Source organism: Anas acuta, chromosome 7 (genome assembly GCF_963932015.1).
Source record: "Anas acuta chromosome 7, bAnaAcu1.1, whole genome shotgun sequence".
Taxonomy (NCBI): Eukaryota; Metazoa; Chordata; class Aves; order Anseriformes; family Anatidae; genus Anas; species Anas acuta.
In genome coordinates this window covers 25,459,700-25,487,369 of record NC_088985.1, presented here as the reverse complement: position 1 = coordinate 25,487,369, position 27,670 = coordinate 25,459,700, and the positions used below count along the sequence as shown (strand labels likewise).

Below are 27,670 nucleotides of genomic sequence, written 5' to 3'. Positions count from 1 at the left end.
CAGATCAACCATGGATGGACACTGGAGGATGGAGACGCTACCGAAACACAGGTGTTGCAGACCCCACTCTTCAGGACAGTTCAGGAAAATTTCTAGAGAGCCTAAACCAGAGCATATGTGGATCCCCACCCTGAAATAAGTAGCCACTGTGAAGTTACACACCGTAAGTAAAATGACATGTACTTGTGTACTTGCCACGGGCAACAATTTGAGCGATGCAGAAGTAGCTGGTTCCTGCAATTATCCTAGCAGCAGTAGGTAAGAACAGCTGCCAAATCTGAAATCTTCCAAGCCTCTGCATTAGAACCTTCCCCAGATACAGGGATATCCACAAAAGCTGATATTTCAGTAGTCTAGGAAACAAAACAAAGCGGGGGCTGCTTATACTCTTTGTCACTCGGGGGGGGTCAAAGTAAGCAAAGAGAACCTGTTTTCTCTTACTCACAAAAGCCCTCAAATGCAAAAACACCTTTATTTGTCCAAACCCTGGGGTGCAGGAGACACAGTCTCATCCATGAAAGATGTGGTGGGAGTTTGCACAGGGACCTTGTCACAGTCCCTGCTGTCTCCCGGATAAAGCCTGGATGTTCTGTTCTGTGCACGACTCTGATGCTGCCGTGGTGATGAACCACTCTGTAAACACACAGGCAGGGATATTCACAAAAAAAAAACAGGATGGATCCAGTTAGAGACCAGCCAACATCAGAGAAGGTTGTCCCTGCAGCCATCAATACAATCGCTGAACATCCCAGCTCCATCTGTCACTGGTGTGGAGAAATGTTGAGCTCTCATCTCAGCATTATCATTATCAGCTGATTATGGGTAGCCTTAGGAAGACCCCCTTGGAAAGCCCACACGAGCAGGGTGAGTGTGTAGGCTTTGTATGCAGGAAACTTCAGAGGATTCCTCTTTCATGACCTCCTCCAATGTCATGTAAAATTGGACCCATTTTTGCACTCATAACATCCACTATTAATGAGCTCTGAGAGCTACCAGCCACTGCAGATGGCTACAGGCTCCATCTGCTCAAAGGGAACTACCAACTTCACCTGATGTCCTCCTAGTTCCTGTACTGGAAGAGACAGCAGAGTGTGGAGCTCTGCCCCTTCTCTGCATGCCAGCCAGGACTTTTAAATCTCTATCATTTACCACCCCAGCTGTCCCTTTTTCCAGAGGTAAGAGTCCCAGTTTATTCAATCATTCCTTACATTAAATTATTTCAGACCTTTGATCGTCACCCTTGTTGCCCTGCTCCGAACCTTTTCCAGATTTCTTGTACCTTTTTTAAGATGGTGGAAAGGGAAGAACCAGAACTACAGGCAACATCCAGATTTATACAATTATATAATCGTATCAATCTATTTTTTGTATAAATTGTATACATCTCTATTTTCTTCTCTTTGGGTTCCCTTATGATTTCTACTATTTCATTTGCTTTTTTAACTACTACTGAGCCTTTGACTAACATTTTCAGCTCAATCACCTCACTGCTGTTTTGCTTCCTACTGTTTTCAGACGCGGCCTTTCTTGCCCTTGTGAAATACAGAGAGTCCCTGTTGGCAAAGCACCACACCGTTTCCTGGGAAATTTCCAACTGCATTTCCAAGCTGCACCATTACCTGCTTCACCAACAGGCCTCTGTACCTTATGGAAGGGACAATTGGAAAGAAAAAGTAAAGTCAATAAATTGCTGTGTTTGGAGCATTGGGCGATTTTAGACAGCTTAAATTTCAATACATCAAAGTTCAGTAACTTGGGGAAAAAAATCCAGTGGTTGGGAGAAGGTCACATACACCTGGAAACCTCATGCAGGATGAGCTTTACACCTATGACCCAGACAGACTGACAGTTCAGAGGGAAATCAAACCCCAGGACAGAACAGAAGCAGAAAAGCAGGGAGCCAGAGGCAACTTTCAGAGCCTGTGATGGTGAAACTTCTGACTCCCTAAGGCTGGAAGAAAATGAAATGATAGTTCAAGGAACCAGTTATGACAGCAGTGGGAGCCGAGGCTATCCCACAGCACCATGGTTGGCATTCTCCCTGATGCCCTGCTTGCACCCCAATTTCTAATCCCCTCGTTCACCAGCTGCTGATGTTCTTTTCCTCCCCACTTAGTTTTATCCAGCAAGTACAAGAAATGGAGCTGGCAGCACAATATTCTTTCCTGTCAACAACATAAAATTATTGAAATGCCTCCACCATCCAGATTCCTATCTCCCGCATTCATTTCAGAGGCTCATAAAATACCAGTGAAAGGAGAAAAATGTCCGACACATTTATGAGTCAATGGGACATGTAAAATTTGGAATGGCAACTGCAAAAATGCCGGCAAAGACTACAGAATCATGTAAGATGTGTAGTGATGACTGGTATCCCCAGGGGCTAAGGAAGGAGGGAAGCTCCCATCTCCATGATGCTGTGCTGCACAGCAGTTGTGTGTTTGGAGGCTCACAGACAGAAGGGCAGGGTCCCAGCTTTCATCAAACCACTGCTGGCCCTGACTTCAGCTTTCCAAGCAAAAGAAGAGACTCAGAAGAACTGTCCTGCCAAGGTAACAGCCTGCTTCTCATGGTACTTTAGAGATATAAGCCCCTAATTGTCCCAGAGATCACACACACCCACAAGCAAGAGCTATCTGTCTGAACGAGCAGCAAGCACAGCACACCCTTTCAGCAGGGGCTGTAGAAACACCCAGTCCAGCATGACTCAGATCTCCACAGGAGCCTCCAGATGCCACTGCAACACAAACAATAACGAATAACCCATGAGTAATCACCCACTGCTGAGAAGAGGATCCCTGACTACCTCGGGCTGTCTCTAATGTAGTGCATGCATTCTTTTGCATAAATATCATAACCTGTCAGAAGAACGACGGGAAGAAATCCTGCTCGCTGTCACTCCCCATGGAAAACAGCCTTCCAAGGCAAGAGGAGGATCAAAAAAGAGCAGCAAACCTGCCTAGGATGCTCAAGGAAAGGGTTTAAGAGAGGAGACAGTATGACTTCTTAGCTTCTACAGCATAATATTGATCTGTGGTCCACATAAACTGCTAAGCCTTCTTGCAGCTGAGGACATGGAGATAAGCGAGGATAAAGAGCTGCTTGCCCACAGAGCCCAGGAGATGGAATTTGGGTCCACCTGTGGTCCACCACCAGGTTTACCTCTGGTCCAAGAGCCAGCAAAAAACACATTCCTAGCATCCAAGACCAGCAAATCTGGGAACAACACAGCAGGCCTGGTGGGGTACACAGCCCACAGATCACAGCAGGAAGAGTTAAACGGATCTAGCAAGGCTGAGCAATAGCTAAGGAAGCAGTGCAACAGCTACAGATGTGTGGAAGTGGTAACACTAGGCAAGGAGGGCAGTTTACAGCTACAGCAGGATTACAAAGGAGAATTAAGAGACACCTTGCTCGACAGCAGTCCCAAACCATATTTCAGAGAGGGTGGACAGCAAAAATTTCCTGGAGTTTATCTGGCTGCAACGTAAGGAGATTGTTCCCAGATAATCACAATCTTTTGCTCATTAGGAAAGTACACAATGGATCACCTTCTGTCACCCCAGGGAAACAGCCATGTCCGGATTATGGGAAGTGAAAAACTCTCAGGAATACTGAAAATAATCTCACCTCAACCTCCCCATCGTTATGCCATCGAATGACAAACTCCTTTCAGCCACTGGCCATGGCCTCAAGATTAACAGCCACATCAAGACTGTGGCATCTGAGCAGCTGAGGACTCAAATGTCTTCTGTTTTCGCTGACTTTAGTTTTCACCGTCTCCAAACTGGCCAAAGCCTTCAGGCACAACTGTGACACTAATATCAGGGGTGACACAGTGTTTTGGTGTAGGTAACACCAAAGTCCTGGCATCCAGCAGTTTCTAGTGAACAGAAACAGAGGTTTCTAAGGCTGGACAGATCAGATTTTAAAGTGTTGTCTAGCTCTGAAAGCAGCAATAAAATCATCTGCCTGGGGTTCCAGATTTACTCTCACCAGCACCTTCAGTGGAGACCTGCCTATTCCAGCTACCTGGTCTTAAAACTGAAGCTGAAATCCAAGAACCCAGCTGGGTGCTGTCCTTCTTACACACAGACACCAAAAGCACAGCAAGTACTCTGCCAGCCATGCCAGTCTTCAATGATATTTCTGTGCCTTCAATGTCACCCAAAGTATCTTAGGATCTTCTGAAGATGTGCTTAATTAATGATGAACATTTTTAGCAAGATTAGCAAGAAAGGAAAAGTATAAAAACTTTCAGTACATGTGGGAAGCAGATCTATGGAGGTTTTACTTCTTACACAGCAGGGATAAATTTGTAAGGTTCAGGGACTGGCTTCAGAGTCCCCAGACCACCAATAGCAGTCAGAGCTTCTTCTTGAGCAAAGATGAGTCTAAATCACCCCTGGCACCAGGCTAGGGGAGTACTCGATGGTGGCTGAATTATCAAAGCTCAGTGTCCCTCTCACCGAGCCAGGCACCAAGGGAAGAAGAACTGGGGACCTTCAATTAAAATACACTTTACAAAATGTTAAATGGCAGATTTGTAACAAAACTGTGTGACATTCATACTTTTACTGCGGTGCCTCCAGAGCATTTTACAGGAACCTGTCAGATCCAATCAGACTTGTTTATTCTGCATTTAAATGTAGGACCTGAGGCAGTTCGGTTTCAAAAAAGACAGAAAAGGCACATATTGTCCCTGGCAGTCGCTTGGTTTTTACAACAAAGACAATATCTTGTTAACTCTTTACTCCAAATCAAAATGATGTCAGTGCTACAGTCTGAGAACATTTCTACTTGCTGCCTTGGCACAGGTAGGAATTTCATTAAAATGGAAATTAAAGGAGGAACAAAACAAACAAAAGTGCCATCAGCCTCCCTCCCCCCAGATCAGGTGATTCATACCGAGCATCCTGGAAATCTCACGTAAGCCACTGGTAATGGATTAAGTGGCAGTGTCCCTTCTGGCTCCAGTTTATAAATTCTTATCTGCTTAAGGTTGCTCCAGAAAGATTTCTAGCTGACAGCATGATTCTCAGAGATAAATCCTCCCTGGCAGTTTACAGTCGCACACCAGCTACTACAGCATGTCATACACCTTCTTGTTTGCATTGACAGAGCTGATGGTTCACCATCTAGGGCTCAGCACCCTCCTTGCAAGTCTGATTTTAAGCACGGCCATTGTCTGGGCCGAGTTTCTGACTGACTTTGTCCATGACAGAGCAGCAAGCATCCGTAATGCCTCCTTGCATGGCCATTAACAGCCATGGTATGACCACCCTCAGTTCATGCAACTGTTCCAAATCATCCGAGCACAGAGGTGGAAGGGAAGTATAATGCAAGTATTAGAAAATCCTTCAGAAGAGCAACCAGTTGCCTAGCTCCTTATTAACCCTTTCCACTCCCCTATCCTATGGTTTAAAAGCTCAGTAAAAACCAGGGTGAATACCAACATCCCCATCTCCCATGCTGCTGGCTGCAAATCCTGCAACACGGATGAAGCTGCAACAAGTTTTGATCTCCTGAAACGGCTGCAGGGACAGCACCTGCCCTCGATCCCTGCTCACGGAGGGATGGCCGACATCCTCTGCTTAACAAAGAGGTACCCAGGTAGCAGCGAACACATACGGCGTGTGCTGCTGCCCAAGGAAATCCCTCTCCAGAATGACAGGTTATTTTCTGCTACCAGCCTCCCAGCCCAGAGGGGCAAAAAAGGGCAGGGGCAGAGGAGACTTTGGCAGTCGCTCCTGCTCGCCTTACAGAAGCCATCCCCATCTGGTTTGGTCCTGCCAGCGCCCAGGGATTTCAGAAAGGGGATTTCATCCTCACGAGGAGGAGAATAACCACGTAAGCTGCTCAGGGTGCCCCAAACACCCCCTGCCCTCCTCCAGACAGGGCTGTCAGCCCCACGCACACAGACACATGCCCGTGGCACCCAGAAAAGATGCCAAAGCGAAGCGTTCCCTGCCAGAGAAGCACCTGGGGGAGGCACTTTAGCTCTCCGACTCCTCCGACGGGCTGTCCCCTCGCTCCCCTGGGGTGCCAGCACGGGACCGTGCCACCCCACAGCACCCAGGGGACCCAACGCGTCCCAAAGAGGAGCCCGGGGTGCCCACCCCAGGTCGGGGCGCTCCGGGAGCCCTACCTTTCAGGTGATGGTGGCGGGCGCGGTGCAGCCGGCCCTGGCCGCCGCGGGGCAGCGCAGGGATGCTGGAGAAGCGGCTGCCCATGGCAGCATCCGAGCCCCGAGCCGAGCCGAGCCGGGCCGGGCCGGGAGGGCACCGCGCGGGGTCTCTCCCGGGGAGCAGCGGCGGCGGAGCGGGCTGGGATGGGATGAGGTCGGATGGGATGGGGTCGGATGGGAGGTTTTGGGGGGGGTTTAAGGGGGTGGCAGCTCACCGGCCGCCCTCCCAGCCCCGCTCCCAGCCGGCCCCATAGCCCCGCGCTGCCGCCGCCCTCCGCGGGGCCGCGCCGGCTCCGCTCGGCTCCGCGGCGGCTCGGTACGGCGGGGCGGGGCGGCGGCACCGAGACCCCCCCGCCGCGCCCCGTCGCTATGGAGACAGATGTTCTGCCCCCCCCCTTTCCTCTTGACCCCCCCCTTACGGCGGGCAGGGGGTGGGGGCGCCGCTGGAGCGACAGGTGGGGGGACGCGGGGACCCCCACGGCTCAGCTGCGGTGCAGGGAGTGGGGTGGCCGGGGTCTTGGCAGCGAGCCGGCATCTCCCCGTATCTCCCCAGTACCCCCTCAAATCTCCCAGGCATCCCCCAGTATCCCTTCACATCCCCCTAGCATCCTCCAGCATCCCTTGACATCCCCCAGACACCCCCTCAGCATCCCTTGACATCCCCCCAGCACTCATCCATCTCCCCAGCATCCCCCCCTTGCACCCAGCAGCACCAGTCTCCCCTTGGAGCACGACACTTGAGCTGATGTATGAGGCATGGACATCTCAGGGCCAGTGCCATTAATTCCTGCCCCAGCCCCCCAAAAAGCCACCTCGTGCAGCCATGCGCCACCACCTCCCTTGCACCTGCAAGGTGTGGAGATGCTCCACAAAAGCAGCTGGGACTGTATGGGGCAGTTCAGGAGGTATCACATTAAAATAAATCCCCACAGGATGCTGGTCTACTGTGTATTTGTATTAACTTTTCTTCAAGAGACTCCAGGTTCTGGAGATGCACACACCTGCAGGCTTCATCTGGGGTTTCAGCGAATGTTGAAGACTGAGAACAGCTTCAGTTCAGCTATGTCAGGGCTCCAAAATGTCATCTTCTTTCCTTCTGTTGAATGAAATGTCTAATGCTCAGCTTCTTTCTAAGAGGTGGTTTTGTCCATCTATCTATTTACCTCCCCTCTGCTTCTTCCTAGTAAATACAAGAAAAGCTCTTTCTGGTCAGGGACCACGCGTGAACATTTTTCACATTGAAAACAGCTATTGCCATGATTTCCCCACCCAAAAAGCCAAAGGATCCCCTGTTCTCTGAAAACACTTGAACTGCTGCTCAGACACAAGCTTGTCGATGGTGGGTGTTGCTGGTGTGTTGGGTCCTGCTCCAGCCCCGTGGTAAATCCACCAGCAGGCAGCTCATGAGCAGAGGTGGGACAGAGACTGTGAGACTGAGTCACATCTTTATTTATATCCTTTGTGAACACTACTTCAAGACAGCTCATCACAGCGAGCTCACAAAGAAGCACAAGACTGGAATGGGCATTAGACGGGCAACTCCAGCTCCTGCCCCCTCGCCACACAATGCCTTCCATCCTGCTGAATCAAACCGTCTGCAACCAACAACAAAAAAATCCCAATTCTTTCTCATTTCCTTTTTTTCTATTCTCCCTCTGTGCCTGTCCTTAGATTGTAAGAGGTCTTGAGTAAGGACTTACACTTTTCTGGAAATCATGTTCTATATGGTAGAAAGAAGCGTCATCGTAAGGCAAATTATAACAGAAAGGTGCTTCTTCTCCTTGGATAAAAGAGATCATGAAAAAATTATTTCTCTTTCCCCGAGTTCTTAACTGTAGGCATGGTGGGCATCCAAATAGCAGCACAGGGAACATCTCTGTGCATCCACCCATTAAACCACAGGCACTCACGCATGCATCATGCCCGCTAACTGCGCTGTGTGATACCTCGCTGCATGCTGGGCTCACTCCCAGAAGAACCAAGTGCCTTTCACTTCCACCAAATCCGAGTTGTAGGCATCAGGCACCAATTTAATCCTGGGACCATGGCAAGAATATTAAATTATACCACACATGGCTTGTAGATTACGTCCTCAGCCAGGTCCCTGCTGCCCCTGGGGAGCCGAGGTAAAACACAATTCCATCAGTGGAAGCAGGAAGCCGTATGGATCTGCCTTAGCAACGTGCTCAGCTTCTCTGAGGGATGGGCTTCGCCTCGCCTCACACCACAGGCTGTCATTAACACTGTGGGGAGGAATGCAAAACAGCACCAGGCTTTTGCTGTGATCGTATCTTGGTTCACTTTATCAAAGGGTATTTGGATTTGCTCATAGCTCTGCTTGGATAAGGAATAGGAAGGAGGGGCTGGTGCTGTCCTTGCCAACTTGTGTCAGCTCTTCCCGCAGAAAATGTTGAGCAGGGTGAGAAATATGCTCTGTGATCACAGGGGCCCTTGACAGACAAAACAGGATCATACTGATTCTGGGTTTTTGCTTTTTTTCTTGTGCTTCAGCAACAGGGAACATTGAAACAGCCTGCCAGAACTGCAGGACTTCCATGCCCGTGAGTCAGGATACCGATTGTTTCTTAGTACCAGTAATATTGACTGAACTGACTAATTAGGGACATATAATTTCTTTGTACTGGTCCTGTCAAGGAGTGGGGAGGGTCTGGTGGAGCAACAGCACTGTGTGATAGAGCAGGGTGAGCTCGCACTACGTTATAATTCCCTTCCACCTCCCGTACCTGTGCATAGGCAGCTGACCACTGATCTGCAATCCATGCCGAGAAGTCTGTCAGGACAATGAAATCAGTCCATGAACTTCACCTGAAGTGAGCATCAGCTCTGGGAGAGGTGCACACATCGTGATTATCATGGTGAAAGAACACGAGGGGAAAGCCACGGCGCAGTCACATCTGCGCATGAGACAGCCTCTGCTGCCTTAAGTCACGACAACACCCATGAGTTCTCTACCCAAAAGCCGAGTGCAAGGATGAGCTCCAGCTGTTCAGCTCGGGCATACGTCAAAGGGGAGAGAGGCTGGATGTGGAGGAGGATTAGTGAGACGGCTCGAGGGTAGCATCTACTGTCACATGCAAAGAGAGCTCGCTGGAGAAGGATGGCCAGGCTGTCAGATTTGGTACCCAGGCACAATTTCAGACTATGAAAAAGGCAAGATCAGATGAAAGCACTTGCATATAAGGACTCTGGGTGTTTTGAAGAGATTTCTAACTCCGGAGTGCTGTACAGCAATGAGGAAAATGTAGTTAAAAATTCCCTTTGCAAAGCCTGTGTTTGTGCCTTCTAGGCTCATCACCCCTCAAGGGACTGCACACAAAACCAGGCAACCACAAACAAGGAGTAATTATGAAGAATCACATGAGCAGGAGTGCACACGAAGCCATAGCCAGAAAACAACAGATTACACAGCAGCATCCTGCACTGTCTTGGAAGATATATTCAGAAATATTACCTTAAAGCGAAGGGGCTGATGGTGCAAATCTCCATCGGCATTTATAAAATGCTCAGTCTAAGACAGCAGTCAGCAAAAGGACATCATGACAGGTGATCTTCCAATTTGGCATTCCTTCCCTGAGACAGCTAAATCTGAGGTCACCTCTCTCACAAGAAAAGTAGATTATTTTTTTTTTTTTTATGAGTGAGATAGGGAAAAAGTTTCAATATTTCATGACACACTGGCTCTACAGTGTGTAGACTAGGAAAACATGTTTCGCACAGCCAGCTTAATGCTTCAGATTAGTTCTGTTTGTTTTCTGACCTTTACATTAGCAGCTCTCCCATTCGTCAGCACAGGACCTGCACAGGAGCAGAAGCTGCTGTCTGACCTTGAAGACAAGATGCAGAAACACAAGTAGTACTTAACACAATATGTTGGTGCCTCATGTATACACAGACATCCATCCTGGAAGCCACAGGAAAAATCATTCTCCTGGGCTGATGCTTATGTGGCCCTGCAGGATCTGCTTCCTAACAGCATCAGACTTCTGGAGTTGCTTTTCAGAGTCCCAGCTCCATCCTGCAGGACCACAGGCCTTAGTTAACCCTGACTGCCAGCATCCCCCAGCATGTCAGAGTGCCCCTTTTTCCATTTCTGTACAAATCAGCCCACTTGCAGCCTCTGGCCTATTTCCAGCCCTGCACTGTGCAGTTCTTCATGTCTCTTGCCCCACAGGCTCTGGCAAAGCCTGCCCTAACCCTGCTTGGCTCTCATCCCCATCTCATCCCCAAAGCCAAATGGTACCGCATGGTTGCCAGAAAGGGAGAACTTTCAGAAGACGTAAAGAAGCACAGGGAGACAGCATGAAATTTTCTTATTTACTTCTCTGTTCCCTTAGCCTTCCTACATTCCTCCCCTTCATGTCTCCTCTGCAGCTGCTAGGTTGAGATTAACCACCTAATAAATTTTCCGTCAAGCAGCTTCATGAAGTGTCTTCACAGCAGTGTCTATTTAGAAGGCATTTTCCATAAAAGTAAGCAAAGTTCTTTCATTTCCCATATTAAAAACAAAAAAAAGTAATGCAATCCCCTGTTGCAATGCCCTATAAACCTTCCCCAACAGTCAGTGTGTGTCTGTGTGGGGACCACTGCTGACCACAGTATCCGGCATCATCTTGCTCCAGTGTAACAGAGGGCATGAAACTCCATCCTGTGACTCCTGCGCTGGAGTGCACTAGATTTTCAAGATCTGTGCTCTGACCTGAAAGCACAGTGTGACAGCAGAGAACTCAGGCTCTAGAGAAGTTACTGCTACAACTGTTGGCCTCCCAATCAAAAACGTGTGCCTGCTTTCCAGCTCTAAGTCTGTTGACTTGAACTTTCATGCCTTGCCCCACCTAGTGTCTTCGTGTGACAGGTGAAGGAGCCCCATCCTCTCACAAATCTCCCCACGCAGGTTTTCATGGAACCAGATCAAGTCGGCTGCAGAGATGCCTTTATCTTATCTTTTCATTTTCCATTTCTTTCACTTGGTAATTTTATTCTCTCTGAAGCTGCTTGTGTGAAAAGCTTCATACAAACCCAATAACTGCACTACATGACAAAACAAGGAAAATAGCAGAAGAGAACTGCTTCCTTTGGACAATTGCTTCATTTGGGAAGTTTCATTTAATGAAGAAAGTCAGTTTGGTTATGGGATGGCAGTCATGGTAAGGGTCTGGTCCCTGTATTGACAAGCAGAACCCAAAGACTTTTGCATTTTTAAGCCATTTGCAAAAGCATTGCTTATGTTTGCTATGAACTAGGCTCAAAATTAATGTGCTGAAGATAATTATTGACCAAGTAGAATAAATAGGATGGTTAGAAAATATGTATTTCTCCCACACTTACTGCTTATACTTTTTGAGCTCTGGCATGCACGTCTCACCTATAGCCTTGTAAGACTTACCTAAGGAGATTTTAACTCACCTTTCATTCAGACTTCTTGTGCTCCCCACAATGGGGAGTTTGGCAGGGCCTGCTGAACCCCACATATGTATTAGAACAAGCCCAGGGCTGCTTCTTCCCACAGAGGAAAGCTCCCAGGAGCAGAGAATAACCATACTGCAACACATTTGTCCCATATCCCAGAAGCCCAGATTTTACCACTAAGCTGGGGCTTACATGAAAGCCCTGTGCTGAGCAGAAGTTATTTCCAGGGGAATCAGCTCCTCCCTCTTTAAAGGGTCCTTTGATCTACAAGAGAAATCTAACAGGATTTTAGCATAGTTAATAATCAGGTCTTTGATCTTCCCTTTGGAGTTTCACTGTCAGCCAGACCGAACCCCCACTTCCAGCAGCATGAAGTAGAGATCCCTCCTGGCACATTAAGGTGAATTTACCAGCTCCACAGATTTACCGGCATTGCAGGGTAGTGGTTGTTTGTTTTTTTTTTTTCCCCTCTCTCTCTCTCTTCTTTTTGTGCCCATTCACTTTACTTTTGGGTAACTTCTCCCTCAACATTTCTCTTTGATTAATAGACCTTCCCGTCAGTCTCTCTTTGATGTCCTGGTCTAGACGATGGATATTTCTGATGTGGCAAACAAGCTGTTGTGGAAGAACAGAGTTTGAGGGATATTTGCCTTTTAAAAGGAGATCCCTAATTCTTTGCAGATCTGAATGGTTTTTCTGTTAAAACAGGAACAAATCGAGACTTTGATGACAGATGCCAGTGCCAACCTCATACCTCCTTCCTATTTCTGCATCTAAATATTTGCTTTTAATTAGATTTACTGCCCAAATTAACAGTGGAGGTGCTCAGATTTCTAATTGGGTCATTTCTAGCCAACTTTACATCATGCTGAGAAGTCAGCCTCCTCAGGGAGTACTGGAAAAAAACAAACCTTTACTAAATATGGTCAGTTAGAAAAAGGGCAAGTGCCTTAAGGGTTACGTCTAAATGTGCTTGACATCCTCAATGCCTAAAAATGTGGTCTGGATTATCAAAGGAAGAACTCTGACATACTACTCAATACTCAGTTGCCAAGGTATTAAGGTCTTGACCCTACATGATGTTTTGCCTACAGGTGGAGTTATTTTATGGTAGTATTTCCTAGCCATATTGCACATGATGTTTTTACATCTTTTTGGTCCAGATCCTTCCCATCACAGCACATTCCTCACTGAATGGGCTGCCAACAGTCCCTGGCCCCACTCCTAGCATAGTGATGGACAATGGGCCAACCTAATCCTATTCTTATCCAGACCCCTCAGCCTTTCCCCATTGGGTTCTTGGACAGCAGTATAGTTTCACAGCCTCAGAGGGTTAAAAGTTCCAAATAAACTTCAAGCAATGTGAAAGATCTGGATTTTTACTTCCAATTCCTCTACAGTCTGCAGAGCCCCAGGCAGCGAACAGCTCCACAAAACCACCATGCACCATGTCAAAAGCTGTGCTGAACAGACAAACTAGACTCACCCTTAGACAGATCTTAGAAGCAGGATGCACCCAGTACTTCTCCTTCTGACCAGCTTCCATCCAAGCTGTCCAGCCCTTGTGTAGTTCCTGAAGCTGAGCACCACCTTCAGAGGTCCCCAGACAGGGCTGACCATGCTGCTTATTAATTCCCTAATGGCCTCTGTGGGGATTCCTCAGCCAACTTCACTGATTTTGGCTGGATCTGAAAAAGGTGACCTGGAAATAACAGCAGTTATTTTTTTCATCCCCATCTACAGAGGCTGTAGTGCTGGTGGCACTGGATGTGCAGCTTGCTGGTAGCATCTGAAGTCAGATTTTCTTCTTTGCTCTGACTCAAACGGTAGGAACCAGCCAGAAACTCAGAAATGTCAAGTTTAGTATCATATAGCCCCTTTGATACACAAAGACAATTTGTAGTGCATTCATGACGGAAGCACTTTTCACCAGGAAATTATTGGGGACTGCTGAATTCAGCAAAACGGGTGCAACTATTTTTTTTTTTTACAAGGGTACAACACTGTCCCAGCAGTGAAGGCTAACCCCACAGGCAAATGTCAGCCTTAATTTTGGCTTGACAGCCAGGAAGAGCTAGCATGCATTTCAAAACTAATCTCAAAATGCACATCTAAACCAAGGAAGAACAGAGGAGAAGCACAAGTCCCCAGCAGGGCTTATTTGAATAATCTTGCTGACAGATCTGTTCTTTTCTCAAAATTTCCAGTCTGCACAAAGGATCACAATATGAAATCAGATACTGTCACTGGGTTCTGATAAACGTGAACATAAGGACTAAACACTGCCTTCCTGTATGAATAAATACTTCATTTCTAACTGCACCACTCGCATTGTTCACGCTGTCACTAAAATCCTGCAGGCGGCATTATAGCCTTGTGACTGAGCATTATCCATCATTATTCACTTCACGAACAGATATAGATTTGCAGTTCTCACTTACTGATGAACATATTCCTGACATTATTATCTCTTCTAAAAGTCTCTGCATGAGTTATGCCTGCTAGATTCAAAAGGCAATTTTGCTTCTCTGCCTAAGAATTAGTGCCAAGATTTTCACTGTCTCAAACATATTTAGAAAACAAATCCCCTTTAATTTTAAAGTTGCAAGTGAAGGAGAAGCTGCCACACTATTAAACTAAATTTTACAATGTTTAAACGACTGTCTGTTAAAAACTTGCAACTCTCTTCCAATCTGAATTTGCTGAGTTGCAAGTTCTGTGCCAGTGGAGCTCATTAGATGTTCTTCAGTTTGATCCAGCAGCCAAAGAAGATACTTACAAATTATCGTTCCTTGATTCAACCTTCTTCTCCACAAACTGAACAGGTCAAGGTCCTAGTTACAGGCTTGCTAGCAGTTAAGGCAAACTGCCAAGATAAGGGCCTTGCTTCTATATAATTCTTACAGTTCTTACCTTTACTTTCTCCATCTTTGCAATAGTCAAATCCCTGTAGATTGGAATCTAGCCTCATTTTGGGAAGGAATTTTAGAGCAAGAGCTGGGGTTACAATGCTTCTATCTGCTTCCAGAGTGCACTTTTAGCTAACAGAGGAAGCAGGCAATGAAACGGTGATTATGCCAGATGCAGAGATTGAGAGTTTGATAATCTGAATAATCCAAAATACAGCCCCTGCCTTGCACTTATATGGCTAATCGTTCTGCTCTGCTGCTCAGGTCAGAAAGCCACGGCTCAGAGCCAGCAATCAGAGTGAAGTCAGCTCAGAGTGTTGCTTGTAACCCGCAGCAGCAACACCGGTTTATGGTTGTTTCATGGCCACCGTTTACTGGCTTGGTTCCCCAAAATCAGTTTAAACCACACAGTGATGACTTACTCACAATGAGCAAGGGTAGCTCTTGGCAACAAATGCAGGAGACCAGATGGGAGGAAGAAGCTGGAAAAGCGAAGGTAAATACCAGAAAGCGTGCGGGGGCACCGAACGGGCTGAGCTGAAGGTGCTGCTCCATGGCTGGAAAATCAGCTGCAAGAAAAGTGCTTGTCCATGAGCTGCTGAGGGACCCTGGCTGAGACCTCATGTATTTTCTGTGGTGTCACTACAGCATGGTATTCTGCAGAGCAGGGCTGCCATCAACTAAAGAAAAAGGCAAATATCATGAAGTTTAAAGACAAGAAGTGGCACAAAGGGACAAGTGGCACTACAGAGAAGGAAGGGGAAGAGGCAGGGGGTGTTTGCCCACACAAGGTCCTGATGAAGGGAGAAAGATACATTAACAACAACATATTTAACGCTGAATGTGGTACCAAAATCAAGACACTAAGCTCCTTGGGAGGTTTAACACTGGACAGTTCAGGGGTATTCAGAGCTCTTGGAAAAGGCCCATACTCAGAGCATTGTTACTGCAGATGGAGCCTGATGGAGCAGAGGGTGGCAATTAGGAAGCCACAGGATCCTATCATCCTTGACGGCATGATACTAGCTATTTGCTTCAAAAAGGCAGGAGTTGTTGGACAGAGATAGGAGGTTACCAAAGGGAGAGTGAGGAGATTATTACCCTCTGCAGAATACCAGGCACAGCATGTAATTATTGCCTGTGGAACCACAAGGATCTGGCTTGAGGCAGAGAATATGGGAAATTGCAGTGTGCCCTACAAGACCGTTACTCTGTTGAGTCCATGTCTATCAGTATTCAGTAGGGTTAGGAACTGCAGCCCATAGTTTTGTCTTCCAAAGGTATTTTGTACTCTGCACTGAGGATCAGGACTGAAGGGGGCAGAGTTTGTTTTGTGAAGAAGCAGCTGTCTCTGGGGATTGGGATGGTTGTTTGACTTTCCCCACCCACAGTTTCTGAAACTACCTGGTGCTTTGGATGAAGTTTGTTTTCTTGGGATTGCTTCTTCTAGAAACATGCGTGAATTATTCCTCACAATTGCATACACAGGGACAGTGAGCAGGGACATGCCAGAGGCCAGTCATGCAGCAGTGAACCCGCAGCAACCTGCAGCCACCTCTTCCTCCCATCTTCCCTCTGATAAGCTGTCAGAGCTTGAGCTCTGAAGCTTTTAAGCCCAAAAGTAGGGTCCAAAGTCAGAGCCTGACAGGGAGAAGAAAAAAAATGGGCAGAGAAAGAAATACTGTGCCTTTGAGCCTGAGCATACTTATCTCCCTAGGATTTGTTGGTTTCTTGTTTATCATGGCCAAGTGTAGATGAGATCTGCCCCGAGGATCATTCACAAGTCACTTGTCATCACAGACGATCTGCTGTTGGTGGAGGGGAGAGACCCCCCTGAGAAGTTAAGGCAGGCTGTTATTTTCCTGGGAGAAAGACAAAATTGCTATAATCAGATAACAGCACTTGTGTTCACCACATTCTGGAGACACCCAGCACTCTATAAATAACATAAATATACACAGAGAAGAAGATTAATGATGTGAGAAGGTGGCTTATGTACACAGAGAAAGTCAAGACAAGACAGCCTCGTGCAACAAGACTCTAATTTCGCCAGCAGATGAATTGCAGCTACTCAGAAGCAGCAGTTTTACATGCCCTGGGATGTGTATTTTAGCTCCAGTGCCCTAGCTCCTGCAGGTGAATGAAACAACATTTTTATATTGAAGTGAGGATTTTACTTAGGAACAGAAACCCACTACTACTCTGCAGAAGAACGGATGCCCAGACAACCTAACATGTGGGCTGTTACCTGAGCCCCAGATCCTTGGAAAAAGCTTTTTTTTTTTGAGCAGATAAGGAGATATGCTACGAGAGAAATTTCTGATATTTGCCTGGATGATTAAGATGTCCTCTTCACAGCTTCTAAACCATCCTACTCTTGCTAATCCTGAACAAAACGTCTGAAAAAATAGCTCTTCTCCAGCAGTCAGAGCTAGGCTGAGCCAAAGGAACCTGTAAGACAAGAGAGATTTCTTATCTGGAAGAAAAGGCTTTTAGAAACACAGCAGCAGCTCGGGGCAGAGGATGCCCGTGCCGGCAGCGCCCCGGCCCGGCTGTAAGCACTGCAGCCACTTGGTAAGGGCCAGAGTGGTTGGTGAAGGTTGGGACTAAGGGCTCCTGATGAGAAACAGCCGCTCCATCTCTGTAGAGAAATGCCGTAATGAGCTGAGCTTTCTGTTTGTGGCTCGCTCTGAGGCCAGGCTGGAGCTAGCACTGGAGCCTGAAGGAAATTTGAGGCAGAGAAAGAACCCAAACCCAGACCCCAAACAGACTACTACCCCTCTGTGTGATGGCTCATGCCTTAGCAAGGCACATATCATGCCTCACCACCTGCACAGCCTACTCTCGTAGAGGTGGGTTATTGTAACTATCACTGCAGGCAAGAGTGAGTAACTACACAGGGCACTGGAAAAGCACATCTCCCTGCTCACCCCACCACGAACCACGGACACAGGATGAACTTTTACCCCTGTGGAGAGGGATCAGATTTTCCTGCAGCAAGAAGCAGTCTGTAGTGTTTTGGTTCTGATGTCTCGATGCATATCCCATTTTTCTCAGGAAACTCCACCTCCTGTTCTGTGGTTCACAGCGCAGAGGAGTGGAGACCATCACCTTTAGCAGCACCCAGCCCTGCCAGCGGGATCGCTTCCCTCTCAGCTACCAGAACAACCTCTGCAGTTTATTCACAGCACATAAGAAGTATTTAACACTGCTGTACCACTATTTAAGCCCAGAAAAGATTTACAAATCTTTCAAGATTTTTAGCTTCGTAAATCTTTGTACTTGAGATACACATAAAATGAGCTCAAATGTACCTAGTGACTACCACGCTTATGCTTCAATCTCTAACACCATACTGATGGCACCAACGGTCAGGCAGTTGTGTCACTGAGTGACAACACAGCAGGGACAGCAATGCTGATGTTCCTGGCCCTGCTGATGAGTGTTGGCCCCATTCTGGGATGCTCAGTGCTCCCAAAACATCCCCCTCTTGCCTCGGAGTATGATCGGACAGACCGATGGATGGCCAAGAGGAGTGTAGGATCCCTGCTGCATGCTGAGCTCAGGCCACACAGCACTCACTCCTTTTCAACATGTTGGTACTGATGGGTACTGCCTGCCCCATAAACCCAGACATTGCTCCATGTTGAACAACAAAAAAAAAAGTTTCTACAGCTCTTAGAGCCTTTGCTCCAATCCCTTCCATCCTCCCTGCTCTTGTTCCTCTGGCTGCAAACAGGCACAGCTCCCCGTTTATAAAGCTCCTCCCTCAGAGCCCAAAGCCTGACTCAAAACCACAGTCAACTTTTTTTAAGGCCACAGTTAAGTATTTTTTCTTGTGAAAAAGAATTGTGAAATTTCCCAATGAAACTTTGTCTTTACAAATGTCTTCCATTCTTAACATGTGATAGAAATACTGTATCACTCCTAACAAAAGGTCTGTCACATTATTCAGTTCCTCATGAACTCGTACATCATTATTTGTGGATATTGGAGGTATCAGAATCAAGCCTGATCGCAGCCAGTACAGGTGGAGTCATGTTATAGCAACTTACCCATAGCCACAGTAGACTTTTAAGAAATCTGTGCTGTGGCTCACATCTTGTAAACACAAGGGGCTTATGTGGTCATACAGTTGGGTTGCCACCCAAGTCATTGGTAACTGATAACAGAAAGTGGTTCATATTTGATCTCTCATCTGCATTGCCAGCATGGAACGATTTGTATGGAATTAACCTCCAAATTTTGTTTTGGTATTTTATAAAACCATATTCTCCAGGGTTAAATCAGGCAAGATTTTATAATTTTATTGGCATTTTAATGTAACAGTCAGGAAAAGAATAAGAGCAAACCGGCATGGGATGTGAGCACTGGCAGCCAAAGCCCATACCTCAAGAGATCTCACATCCACCGACCAAGAGATCCTCCAGAGACTGGAAAGAAATACAGCTGCAGAATCAGCTTTTAGCCATGACTTACCAGAGGATCCTTGGTGAATTAACACTGTAGAGGCAGAGCTGCTGACTTAGAAGGCACAAATCCAGCTACTGAAGATCTTGCCTGAAGCAGTGACACCAGTCCAGGTTCACGTCAGCCCTTGAGAGCTGCCCAAGCTTGAGGTTACCACACTGAACTGGGCTCCCTCACCCGAGCCCCATTTCCTCCTGAACACCTCAGTGGTTTCTGTGACACCTCTGCGCACCGAAGACAAACTGCTTTATCAAGAAAAGTTTGTTATCAGTGGTTTTCAGCCTGCAAACTTCAGGCTCCCCAGGGCCAGAGCCTAATTTTAAGAGTCTGAGAAAAATAACAAGGAAAGCTAGTTAAATGTCAGCAGCCTTAAATCTGCTATCTGGAGTTTGCACCTCCCTTAGAAGATGTGCAAGTGTTATCAGATCAGAGAAGTCTGAAAATCACTGAGCCAGGATATTAAGCGATCAGCCTGATTCCCTAATTCTCTGCCTTATTCCCTAATTCACTCCCAAGACGAGAAGAGACTCCATCTAAAATGATCTCGCCGCAGCATCGGTTCGAAGCCAAGCAGATAAATGGACCTGCAAAACACTCTCTCAGTCAGAAACTGCGTGAATTAGGTCAAGGTTGGGATAATGCAGAGATCAGGAAACAGGGCTTTCACATAAGCCAGAGAGCTAAGCTTTAATGGCCAGGAGAGCAATATATAATGAGCTCTTAAGAAGAAAAGCACAAAACTAAGCCATGTATTTCCTCACTGGCACTCAGCTGCATGTTGGTGCTTTAACGAAGTTACGAGGCAGAGCACAGGAGCATCCAATCTCCAGAGAACGTTATTAGTGAAGACAAACTACATTTCACAATGCTGCCATTATTTTTCTAGCATCTCGTTAATCATTTAATGGTCATTACTCGTTATTTGCTTAACCTGGGGAGAGTACTCAGCTCTGCAGAAATACTCAGATGTGGATGCTCCCTGCCCCATGGAGCTAACAGTGCCCTAGTTTGTCTCTGCTGCCAGTGAGCTTGCACATTATTTGGAAGGAGAAAACACTGCCTATAGCCTTCTTCATGTGCAGCTGCAATGGAAGGTGGTTTCTTCCATGATAAATCCAAGATGCTGAAAGATTTCCAGGCAGTGAGGGGTAAAGTCCCCTGCCAGCTTTGCATTTATTCTGTTTGCCTGGAGGAAGAAGGCAGTGATGCAGCTCTGCTGTCCCCAGAGACAGGACCAGAGTCCTCCTGCAGCGACTGGGAGCACCCAGCTGCCCTTGCACCCCAGAGGTGCAGTAGGTTGCATGTGCACATGGGTGCAGAAACACAGGGAGGCCAAGGAGAGGAGCAGTCTCTGGATGCCTGCTGCTCCTGGCTGCACAGCACTTGCTGTAACACAGTGCTCACTGGAGGTGGCATCCCTGCCTGGCAAGTAATGAGCCAAGAAATTAGGAAGGAAGAGATGTTTGGAGCTAAATTGATTTCACAGCCATCTCCTGCAGACAGGTCCTTTGCTCCTGGTTTGTCCCAGGGTAACTACAGGGCTGGCAGCAGTAGCACAAAAAGGAGCAGGGGGATAATTTGGGCTCCTGGCACACTGGTGGGGAGGGACCCCTGCTCTTATTGGGAACAGTCACAACCATGCCCCCCAGATGGGTGACAGGTTTGCTGTACATTTTCAGATCAGTTGCACAACCCCCCTTTATTAACAGAGGAAAATAAGTCCCTTTTTTTTCCCCTTACATCAGCCCAGGAGCAGCTGACCATTCCATGCAGCAGTTTTCTAAAAATATTTTGCCTGAGGCAGACATTCAGGACAGAAAAAAATCAGTCCATGTAATTAAATAATTTGACAAAGTTATAAACAACTGCCAGTGGCTTCTAATGAGGTAACTCAGCACCTCCCACACCACAAGTGCTGGTGCCAAAGGCCTTTTTCCAGCAGAGCAAGCTTTGGGTGAAGTGTCTGCTCCCCATGTACCAGCTCAGTCCCAGAGCAGAACAGGGACCCCAAAGCATGCACAAATCCGACTGCATCATCCTGCTGAGTTTGTCCTACTTGAAATGAACAACATGAATTTTGGTGGTGAGATTATCCTCTTTCCTCAAACAAGAAGTCTGTGATGGAGTAAAAGAGCTTTCATCTATATGATGAGGATTTCCCATGCCTGTACCCCCCATCCTCTCTATCATCTCAGGTAAAAAGCCCAGGCCTGCTATTTTACAACCACAAAGGAATAGGGAAATGTGTCCTTGTCCCTTCCCCACTGCTCTGATGTGATATGCTGCTACGTCAAAACCCATATGTGCCCATAAAGGGTGCACCGAGCAACAGCAGCTCCCAGTGTGGTCTTGGAGATCAGCTGCCAAGGAGCAGCTGCCTAACTCAGAGGACGGTGCCCGAGTCAAATGAGCAAGAGGGATAGTCAAATGTGCTTGGGTTTGGAAATCAGTTCGTACATTTGTCCATGTTTAGCAACTTACTTACCTCCAGGGTTCTTTCTCTCTCACCCCAGGAAGCTCCTTTTGCAACAAGTGGAGGAATATTCCCTCCTATGATTCAGCAACCCCATGTCTCAGCTCAGAGTTACTGGCAAGACCCCAGATCACAGCAGTGCACAATAATTGCCATGAGGCATCCTGTATGGACCTCTGACATCCAGGCCAGGAGATCGTATTCTGGAGAAGTAAAAATTCCTTGTTACTTGTGGTGCCCAGAGAATGCTTCCTACTCTTATATCTTATTGTCCTGAGTTGTAGGGACCTATTTAGTCTTTCCTATGTTTTTGCCAGAAAAGCTATAAATCCAAAATAATTTCTTTAAAGTAATTGTTCTAGAGAAAGGGCACAGAACTTTCCCAACGCATCAGCACATAAATGTAAGCCATTAAATGAGAAATCCAACAAGCACTAAAGCATTTTGGAAACTGGACAGGCTGCTTCCTGGCTAAAAATCACCTGCAGAGTTCAGCGAGGGGTCCTGATGCCGTATGATGGCAAAAATGCAAACAGTGGCTGATTAGCCACGGGTTTTTACTGCTGATGGATGCACTTTAACAATCAATTCCATTCGCTAGTCAAGGACAACACAAATATGATGGCTGGTGCAACTGCATTTCATTACAGTAATTGTGCAAGTTGCTGTTTAGATTGGAGGAGACGACACGGTGACCCCATGAGTCAGCACACATTGCACAACACTCTGCGTGCCCACGAGCATCTACATTGAGGTACCAACCCTCCCTATAGGTGTGATCCCACTGAGGCAGCCTGCCCCACAACAGGAGCAGTGGGATAAGAGGGATAAATGAGCTCACTTGGAGCTTTCTCATGCTTTTTCCATGATAGCTGCTGTGATTGCACTGTGCTCTCTGACAGCAAGTGAGAAGGAGCCCCTCCACATACAACCTGCCCTGTGCAGCTCATGCTGGCTGCAGGATTTCCAGTGCACACTGAGCCAAAATGCACATCCAGTGCCAACGATGCCTTTTCACTGGCAGGCAGAGCCACACAACCCACAGCAGCACAAGCAGTGGCTTTAGAAGCAAACACATGAGTTCTCCCTCCATAAAACCCTCTCTTACACAAAATGGCATCTTTTGACATTCACCAGCTTCATGACAAGCATCTTATATGGGAAATATGAGCTGCCACAATGCAAGGGTCTCAAATGTGGAGGCAGGTGTGCTGCAAATGCACAAATGGTACAAAACCTTTGCCATGAGGTGACGTTCCAGGCTTGGAAAACTGTTAATCCTCACAGCCTCTACACTGCAAGGTTGGGCCTTTCAGCCTATTTTCATTTATGGAAATCTGAGCTGGAGATGATAGTGTGGGCTCAAAGCCAAGCGTGCACTCCCTGCCTGCTCAGGGCTGGGGATCTGCTTGGCCAAAAAGAGACAGGGAGGCAGAGGTTGCACAGATGAGCAAGTTGGACTCTCCTGGTTTCTACCAGATGATGAATTTCTTGATGGGGAAAGGACAGCTCCCAGTCACCTGCTGACAGCTCACCACTGTGAGTGAGCAGCCCTGGGAAAGGAGGGAGGGACCAGTGCTACTGGAGGCTGTCACTGGCTGACACGTGGGACAGCCATGAAAATGAGAAACAGGGCAGAAAAGACAACCCCCAGAGGCTGTATCCATCTGCTCACCTAGAAAAGCTACCAACAGGGCGAGAGACAGACCTGTGAAAGCTGCGTGCCCTCTTCCATCTTCATCATCCCCAGGCAGCAGAAAGGGGGAGGAAAGGAGACAGACTGTGCTGGGCAGCCCAGGGACTTCCCAGGAGGAGAATTAGCCAAAAGAGCACGATGGATCGCTTCCGGATGATCTTCCAGTACTTCCAGTCCAACTCGGAGTCTGTAATGAATGGAATCTGTGGGCTGTTAGCCCTGGCCAGTATAAAGATTTACACCTGCTTTGACTTCAGCTGCCCCTGCCTGCACCGGTACAACATGGCCTATGGCTTGGGGATCCTGTTCGTGCCCCCAGTTGCCTTCTTCCTCTGTGGCCTCATCCTCAACAGACAGTCCCTGGTGATGCTGGACGAGTGGAGGCGGCCGCAGGGGCGCAGGAGGAAGGACCCGGCTGTCATCAGGTGGGGTTTGCAGCAGGAGTGGTGTCCCCCCTCCCATTTATCCTGTCTCTCTCTGTATCTTTGATCCTCTCGGTCACTTGTTTTCCTCTGAACTCGGTTCCCAACACCATACCCCACAAGCCCAGGCTCTGGGGCACTGTCAGTGCTTCCCAGGTGGCCACAGCAGGGAGCTCCACAGCCCCATCCCCAGAAAAGAAGGGCAGGAACATCTCAAAACAAGCAGCTACATTTACGCTGCCACCCTGGGAAACTGCAGTGCTGCCTGACCCTTTTGTGCACACAGGGGTTTTCTCAACGGGCTTAAATGTGCAAAAAGATGAGGTGTTTGAATGTGCAGGAAGTGTGGCATTTCCATCACAGTTTTCTTTATCAACAGCACTGTGATTTCCCTCCCCTCAACTAAGTTATTACAGACTTGCACTGGTAAAAGGGGGAGGAGAATCAGCTTCACCCTGTGGCAGACAAACCTTTACCCAGAGCACAGGTTGGCACACAGCAGGGTGAGAAAGGTCTCTGAGAAAAGGATTTTCCAAGTAAAAAAAATAAATAAATAAAAGCCCTGTTGTGCACTGGACCAGACCTCACACTGGGGATCAGCCCCAGCAGAGAGACCCCAGAGCAGAAGAGATGCCAGCTGGAGTGGTGTGGGGGAAAGTCGTGCATCTGCTCTGGGAGGGCTGCAGAGCCCAGAGAGCCTGTGTCCATCAAGGCTCTGGGCAAGGAGAAGGCTCCCCACACACCTCCCCTCCCATGTCTCCCCCCTGCTCCAGGTACATGTGCTCCTCCATCATGCAGCGAGCCATGGTCGCCCCAGCCGTCTGGATCGTGGTCGCCCTCCTGGATGGCAAGTGCCTGATCTGTGCCTTCAGCAGCTCTGTGGATCCTGAGAAGTTCCCAGGCTTCACCAATTCCACCGCAGAGCAAGCGCAGGAGCTGCTTGCCAAGGTGCCCTGCAAGGAGGATGAGCTGGAGGAGAGCAGCACGTCCCGCAGGGCAGTGTCCAGGTACCTGCGCTGCTGGTCCCAGGTGGGTGGCTGCCAGCACAGCCCTGTGTCCTTGAGATGCTCAGCGCAGGCATTTGCTGATCCCATCCTTCTTTGATTTGGCATAGCCTCACCACGGTCCTGCTGGGAGCAAGACTGCTCTTTGCTGTCCTAATCCTAATTGGATTTTGCTTCTAGAAGAGCCAGCAACTTCTAAACCCAGATAGCAAGAAGCAGTTGTAAGGAGTATTGGGTTTGCTAAGGCCCTATCTGTTCAGGGTCAGAAGACCTTTCTAACCTTGCAGGCAGGACCTGCTGCTTCAAGGACAGTGAAAGCTGAGAGAGATGAAAGCTGTTTGCTCAGGAACAATGAGAGAATGAGACATCTGAAACTGGTGTAGGTGGCAGGTGAATGTCCTGGAGATTAGTATGTGCCCATCAGGGGAGCACCAAAGTCCCCTTCATACATGGTGCTCCCATGCTCAGAGCAAATGCTCCAGACCCACTTTGCAAAGAGTTATTCTGCTGAGCTGCTGATGCACAGATAAATATCATATCCACCTCCCCAGCACTCGCATCCTGAGTGCAGTTTGGGGTGCTGGATTGAAGGGACAGACTGGGGACAGCAGTCTAGATCTGCAGCCACACAGACTCCCTGTCTCAGTGTTACAGCCTGTGCTGCCTTCATGCTGTTGCTGATCCTGTTCCTCTGCTTGTTTCTAATCACACAGGCCCTCGGCTGGAGCATTTTGTTGATGCTCATCATAGCAGCTTTCCTTGCCCGCTGGCTCAGGCCTTGCTTCAACCAGGCTGCCCTCCTGCAGACCCGTCACTGGAGCAACTACATTGACATTGAGCAGAAGATTTTTGAGGAAACCTGCTGTGAGCACAGCCGGCTCTTTGCTCACAAATGCATCCTCCACTTCTTTGAAAGCATGCGGGAAGAGATCAGGCAGCACAGCTTTGACTTGCCTAAGGAGGAAGAGGAAGATCTTCTACGAGGTATCACACACCAGGATCAGGTGAACAAACTTCTGAAAGCATGGTACTATGAGAAACCTCCCTTGGATGTGAGCCAAGCAACCCAGAGACATCACCTGGGGAGAGAGAGATCCCCTCCACCCTGGACAGGCAGTCCCCATGCCCAGTCCAAATTCTCCCAACACACCAATGTGTAAAGGTTTTGGTCCCAAAGATAATAAAGCCTTATGTCTACCCAGAGCAGTGCCCAGAAGATGGATGACCGTGGTGCCTGTATCTTCCTCCAGAACCCCAACCCCAAAGGCTGGGCTCCGGGGCATCCACCAAGATTGCCCAGCTGAACTAGTGAGGCTCAGCTACGAGGATCCCAATATCCCAGACTCAGTCACCATTCTGGACATTTCTTATCCGAGGGCTCTGCATAGCACTTGTGTCATCTTTGAGTTTGCAGCTCCTTACAGCTGTGATAAAACCATTCTGCCTTGAGGAGGAATTTAACCAAGGCAACAAAATGTGGCTGCATATGCAAACTGGCTGGAGCACAAGTTCCAGGAGCAACAACAGATTTGTGTGTTCCTTGCACTAGCTGTTCCTTCACCTCCTCTTCACATACAAAGACAAACGTGTCTTTCTTTCACGCTCCTTCAGGAGTAAACAAGCCAGGATAGATTAAAGTCTCTTTCTTCAGGTCAATAAGATCCCTGCCTTTGGTTTCAGTGAGAATTCAGGTCCTAACAACTCAAGTGTCTTCCAGATGGTGTTTCTTCTGGGTAGGATAATTTCATTTCCCTTTTGAAGACTTACCAGCATGTAGTAACAAAAGCAAAAGGCAAAAAACGGTACCTGAGGCACAGGCTACTTTTCAGCCTGCAGCAGACTATAGGTATGATATCATCCTTTAATATCGTATCTATATATCATGATATCATATCAGGAAACATAGAAAACTGCCTGTTGCTTCTCAGGTTTAAAGTTTTCCTTTAAAAGGTGTATACAAAGGTGTAATCAGCTGTTTGAGTACAATTCTCACATATACATGAGCATTTTCCTCTCCCCTTCCCAACTTGGAGTGCAACACTTTTCATCATACTGTTATAAATTCCAAGTCAACTTAGCTTTATGAGATTTATGGGGTTAATAAAAGGCAAATAAAGAGCACTGGGTGCGCGGGGAGTCTGGGCTCCTCCAACATGCACACACATTACATCAGGTCGCTGCTTTTTATGCTCCTAGGCTAATACACATTCATTACTACTTCTAGAAAAGGCAGGGTTATTATAATTAGTTCCCAGATTCCAAACCCTCCCACTGATGCATGCGTATCAGTCCCCAGTGGTCCCTCTGGGGGTCTCTCGTGCTGAAGGCTTGTAGTCTTCCTCCCAGGCTTTGTCCTTGTCCTTCTCCTTTGTCCATCTCGGCCAGATATCAGGCATTGCCTCTAACTCTATCCAAGAAAGAGAGAGAAGCACACCTTTCTACTCTGTCAGCTACTGGCAGACCTAGAGAGAAAAAAAATAAGTTGTTAATTAAAAAGTAATGTTGTTTTAAGGCATTTCACAAAAAACGTAACATTTGGTAGAAACCAGACAACAAATGAAAGGGAAGAAGAAATAGTAGAAGGTACTTGCATGGCCTTAATTTACACTGCAATGGACAACAACGACAACCTGCAATGATTTACAAATGCCTTACACCATTCACCCTTGAGACAGAAAAAGGGGTTCCCATATGATATAAGGGGAGTGCAATCCCTCTCAAAATACGAGAGCCTGGGGGACGCTACTGAGTACTGAAGATGTTAAGGCTAGGCAGCACCAAACTCAGAGAAGGGAGGCTGAGTCTCTCTGGCTGTTCACGTAACAGACAAGAGCCTCAGCTTTTAGCCCTAAGCAACGACTCGTAGTGCCAGGTGGGGAACTAGTTCTTAAGACAGGGACCATTTCAGCATTTTAAAGCTACAGAAAGGCTTGAAGGCTCTGTGGAATCATGTTCCTGGCGCAAAAATCTGGGGACCAGGACTGGGCAAGTGGGGTGCAAGTGTGTTGGGGAGCAGGCTCTCTGGGCTGATTAACAGGGCTTTAAACTAGGTTTGATGGGGGAAAGGTGACAGAGAAGGGCT

The 27,670-nt window shown here is 47.6% G+C and overlaps 2 protein-coding genes and 1 long non-coding RNA gene across 3 annotated transcripts in view; 1 reads left to right on the top strand and 2 right to left on the bottom strand.

Annotated features, from left to right (window-relative positions):
• NEURL1 (neuralized E3 ubiquitin protein ligase 1) overlaps window positions 1-6,493 on the bottom strand; it is a 148,264-nt gene extending 141,771 nt beyond the window's left edge. Inside the window, exon 1 of the mRNA XM_068688386.1 lies at window positions 6,149-6,493. Coding sequence (XP_068544487.1) covers window positions 6,149-6,233 — 85 coding nt within the window. The 5' untranslated portion in view covers window positions 6,234-6,493. The remainder of the gene's footprint in view (window positions 1-6,148) is intronic.
• Window positions 6,494-6,963: 470 nt separating this feature from the next.
• LOC137859666 (uncharacterized) lies at window positions 6,964-19,805 on the bottom strand. Its single transcript, XR_011098443.1, has 4 exons — window positions 19,003-19,805; window positions 16,229-16,385; window positions 11,789-15,203; window positions 6,964-11,236 (listed from the first exon to the last, which is right to left on the bottom strand). It is a non-coding gene; the product is annotated as an uncharacterized lncRNA (long non-coding RNA).
• A 3,290-nt stretch (window positions 19,806-23,095) lies between these two features.
• CALHM3 (calcium homeostasis modulator 3) lies at window positions 23,096-25,839 on the top strand. Its single transcript, XM_068688958.1, has 3 exons — window positions 23,096-23,587; window positions 24,358-24,613; window positions 25,302-25,839. Exons 1-3 carry the CDS (start codon window positions 23,301-23,303, stop codon window positions 25,746-25,748), a joined length of 990 nt encoding a protein of 329 aa, XP_068545059.1. The 5' UTR covers window positions 23,096-23,300; the 3' UTR covers window positions 25,749-25,839.
• The last annotated feature ends 1,831 nt before the right edge of the window (window positions 25,840-27,670 follow it).

Excerpts from the sequence above, each read along its gene's own strand:
- CALHM3 (XM_068688958.1), top strand. The coding sequence starts at position 23,301 with ATGGATCGCTTCCGGATGATCTTCCAGTACTTCCAGTCCAACTCGGAG. Across the intron at positions 23,588-24,357 it reads AAGGACCCGGCTGTCATCAG|GTACATGTGCTCCTCCATCA; the intron begins GTGGGGTTTGCA and ends CCCCTGCTCCAG. Across the intron at positions 24,614-25,301 it reads ACCTGCGCTGCTGGTCCCAG|GCCCTCGGCTGGAGCATTTT; the intron begins GTGGGTGGCTGC and ends CTAATCACACAG.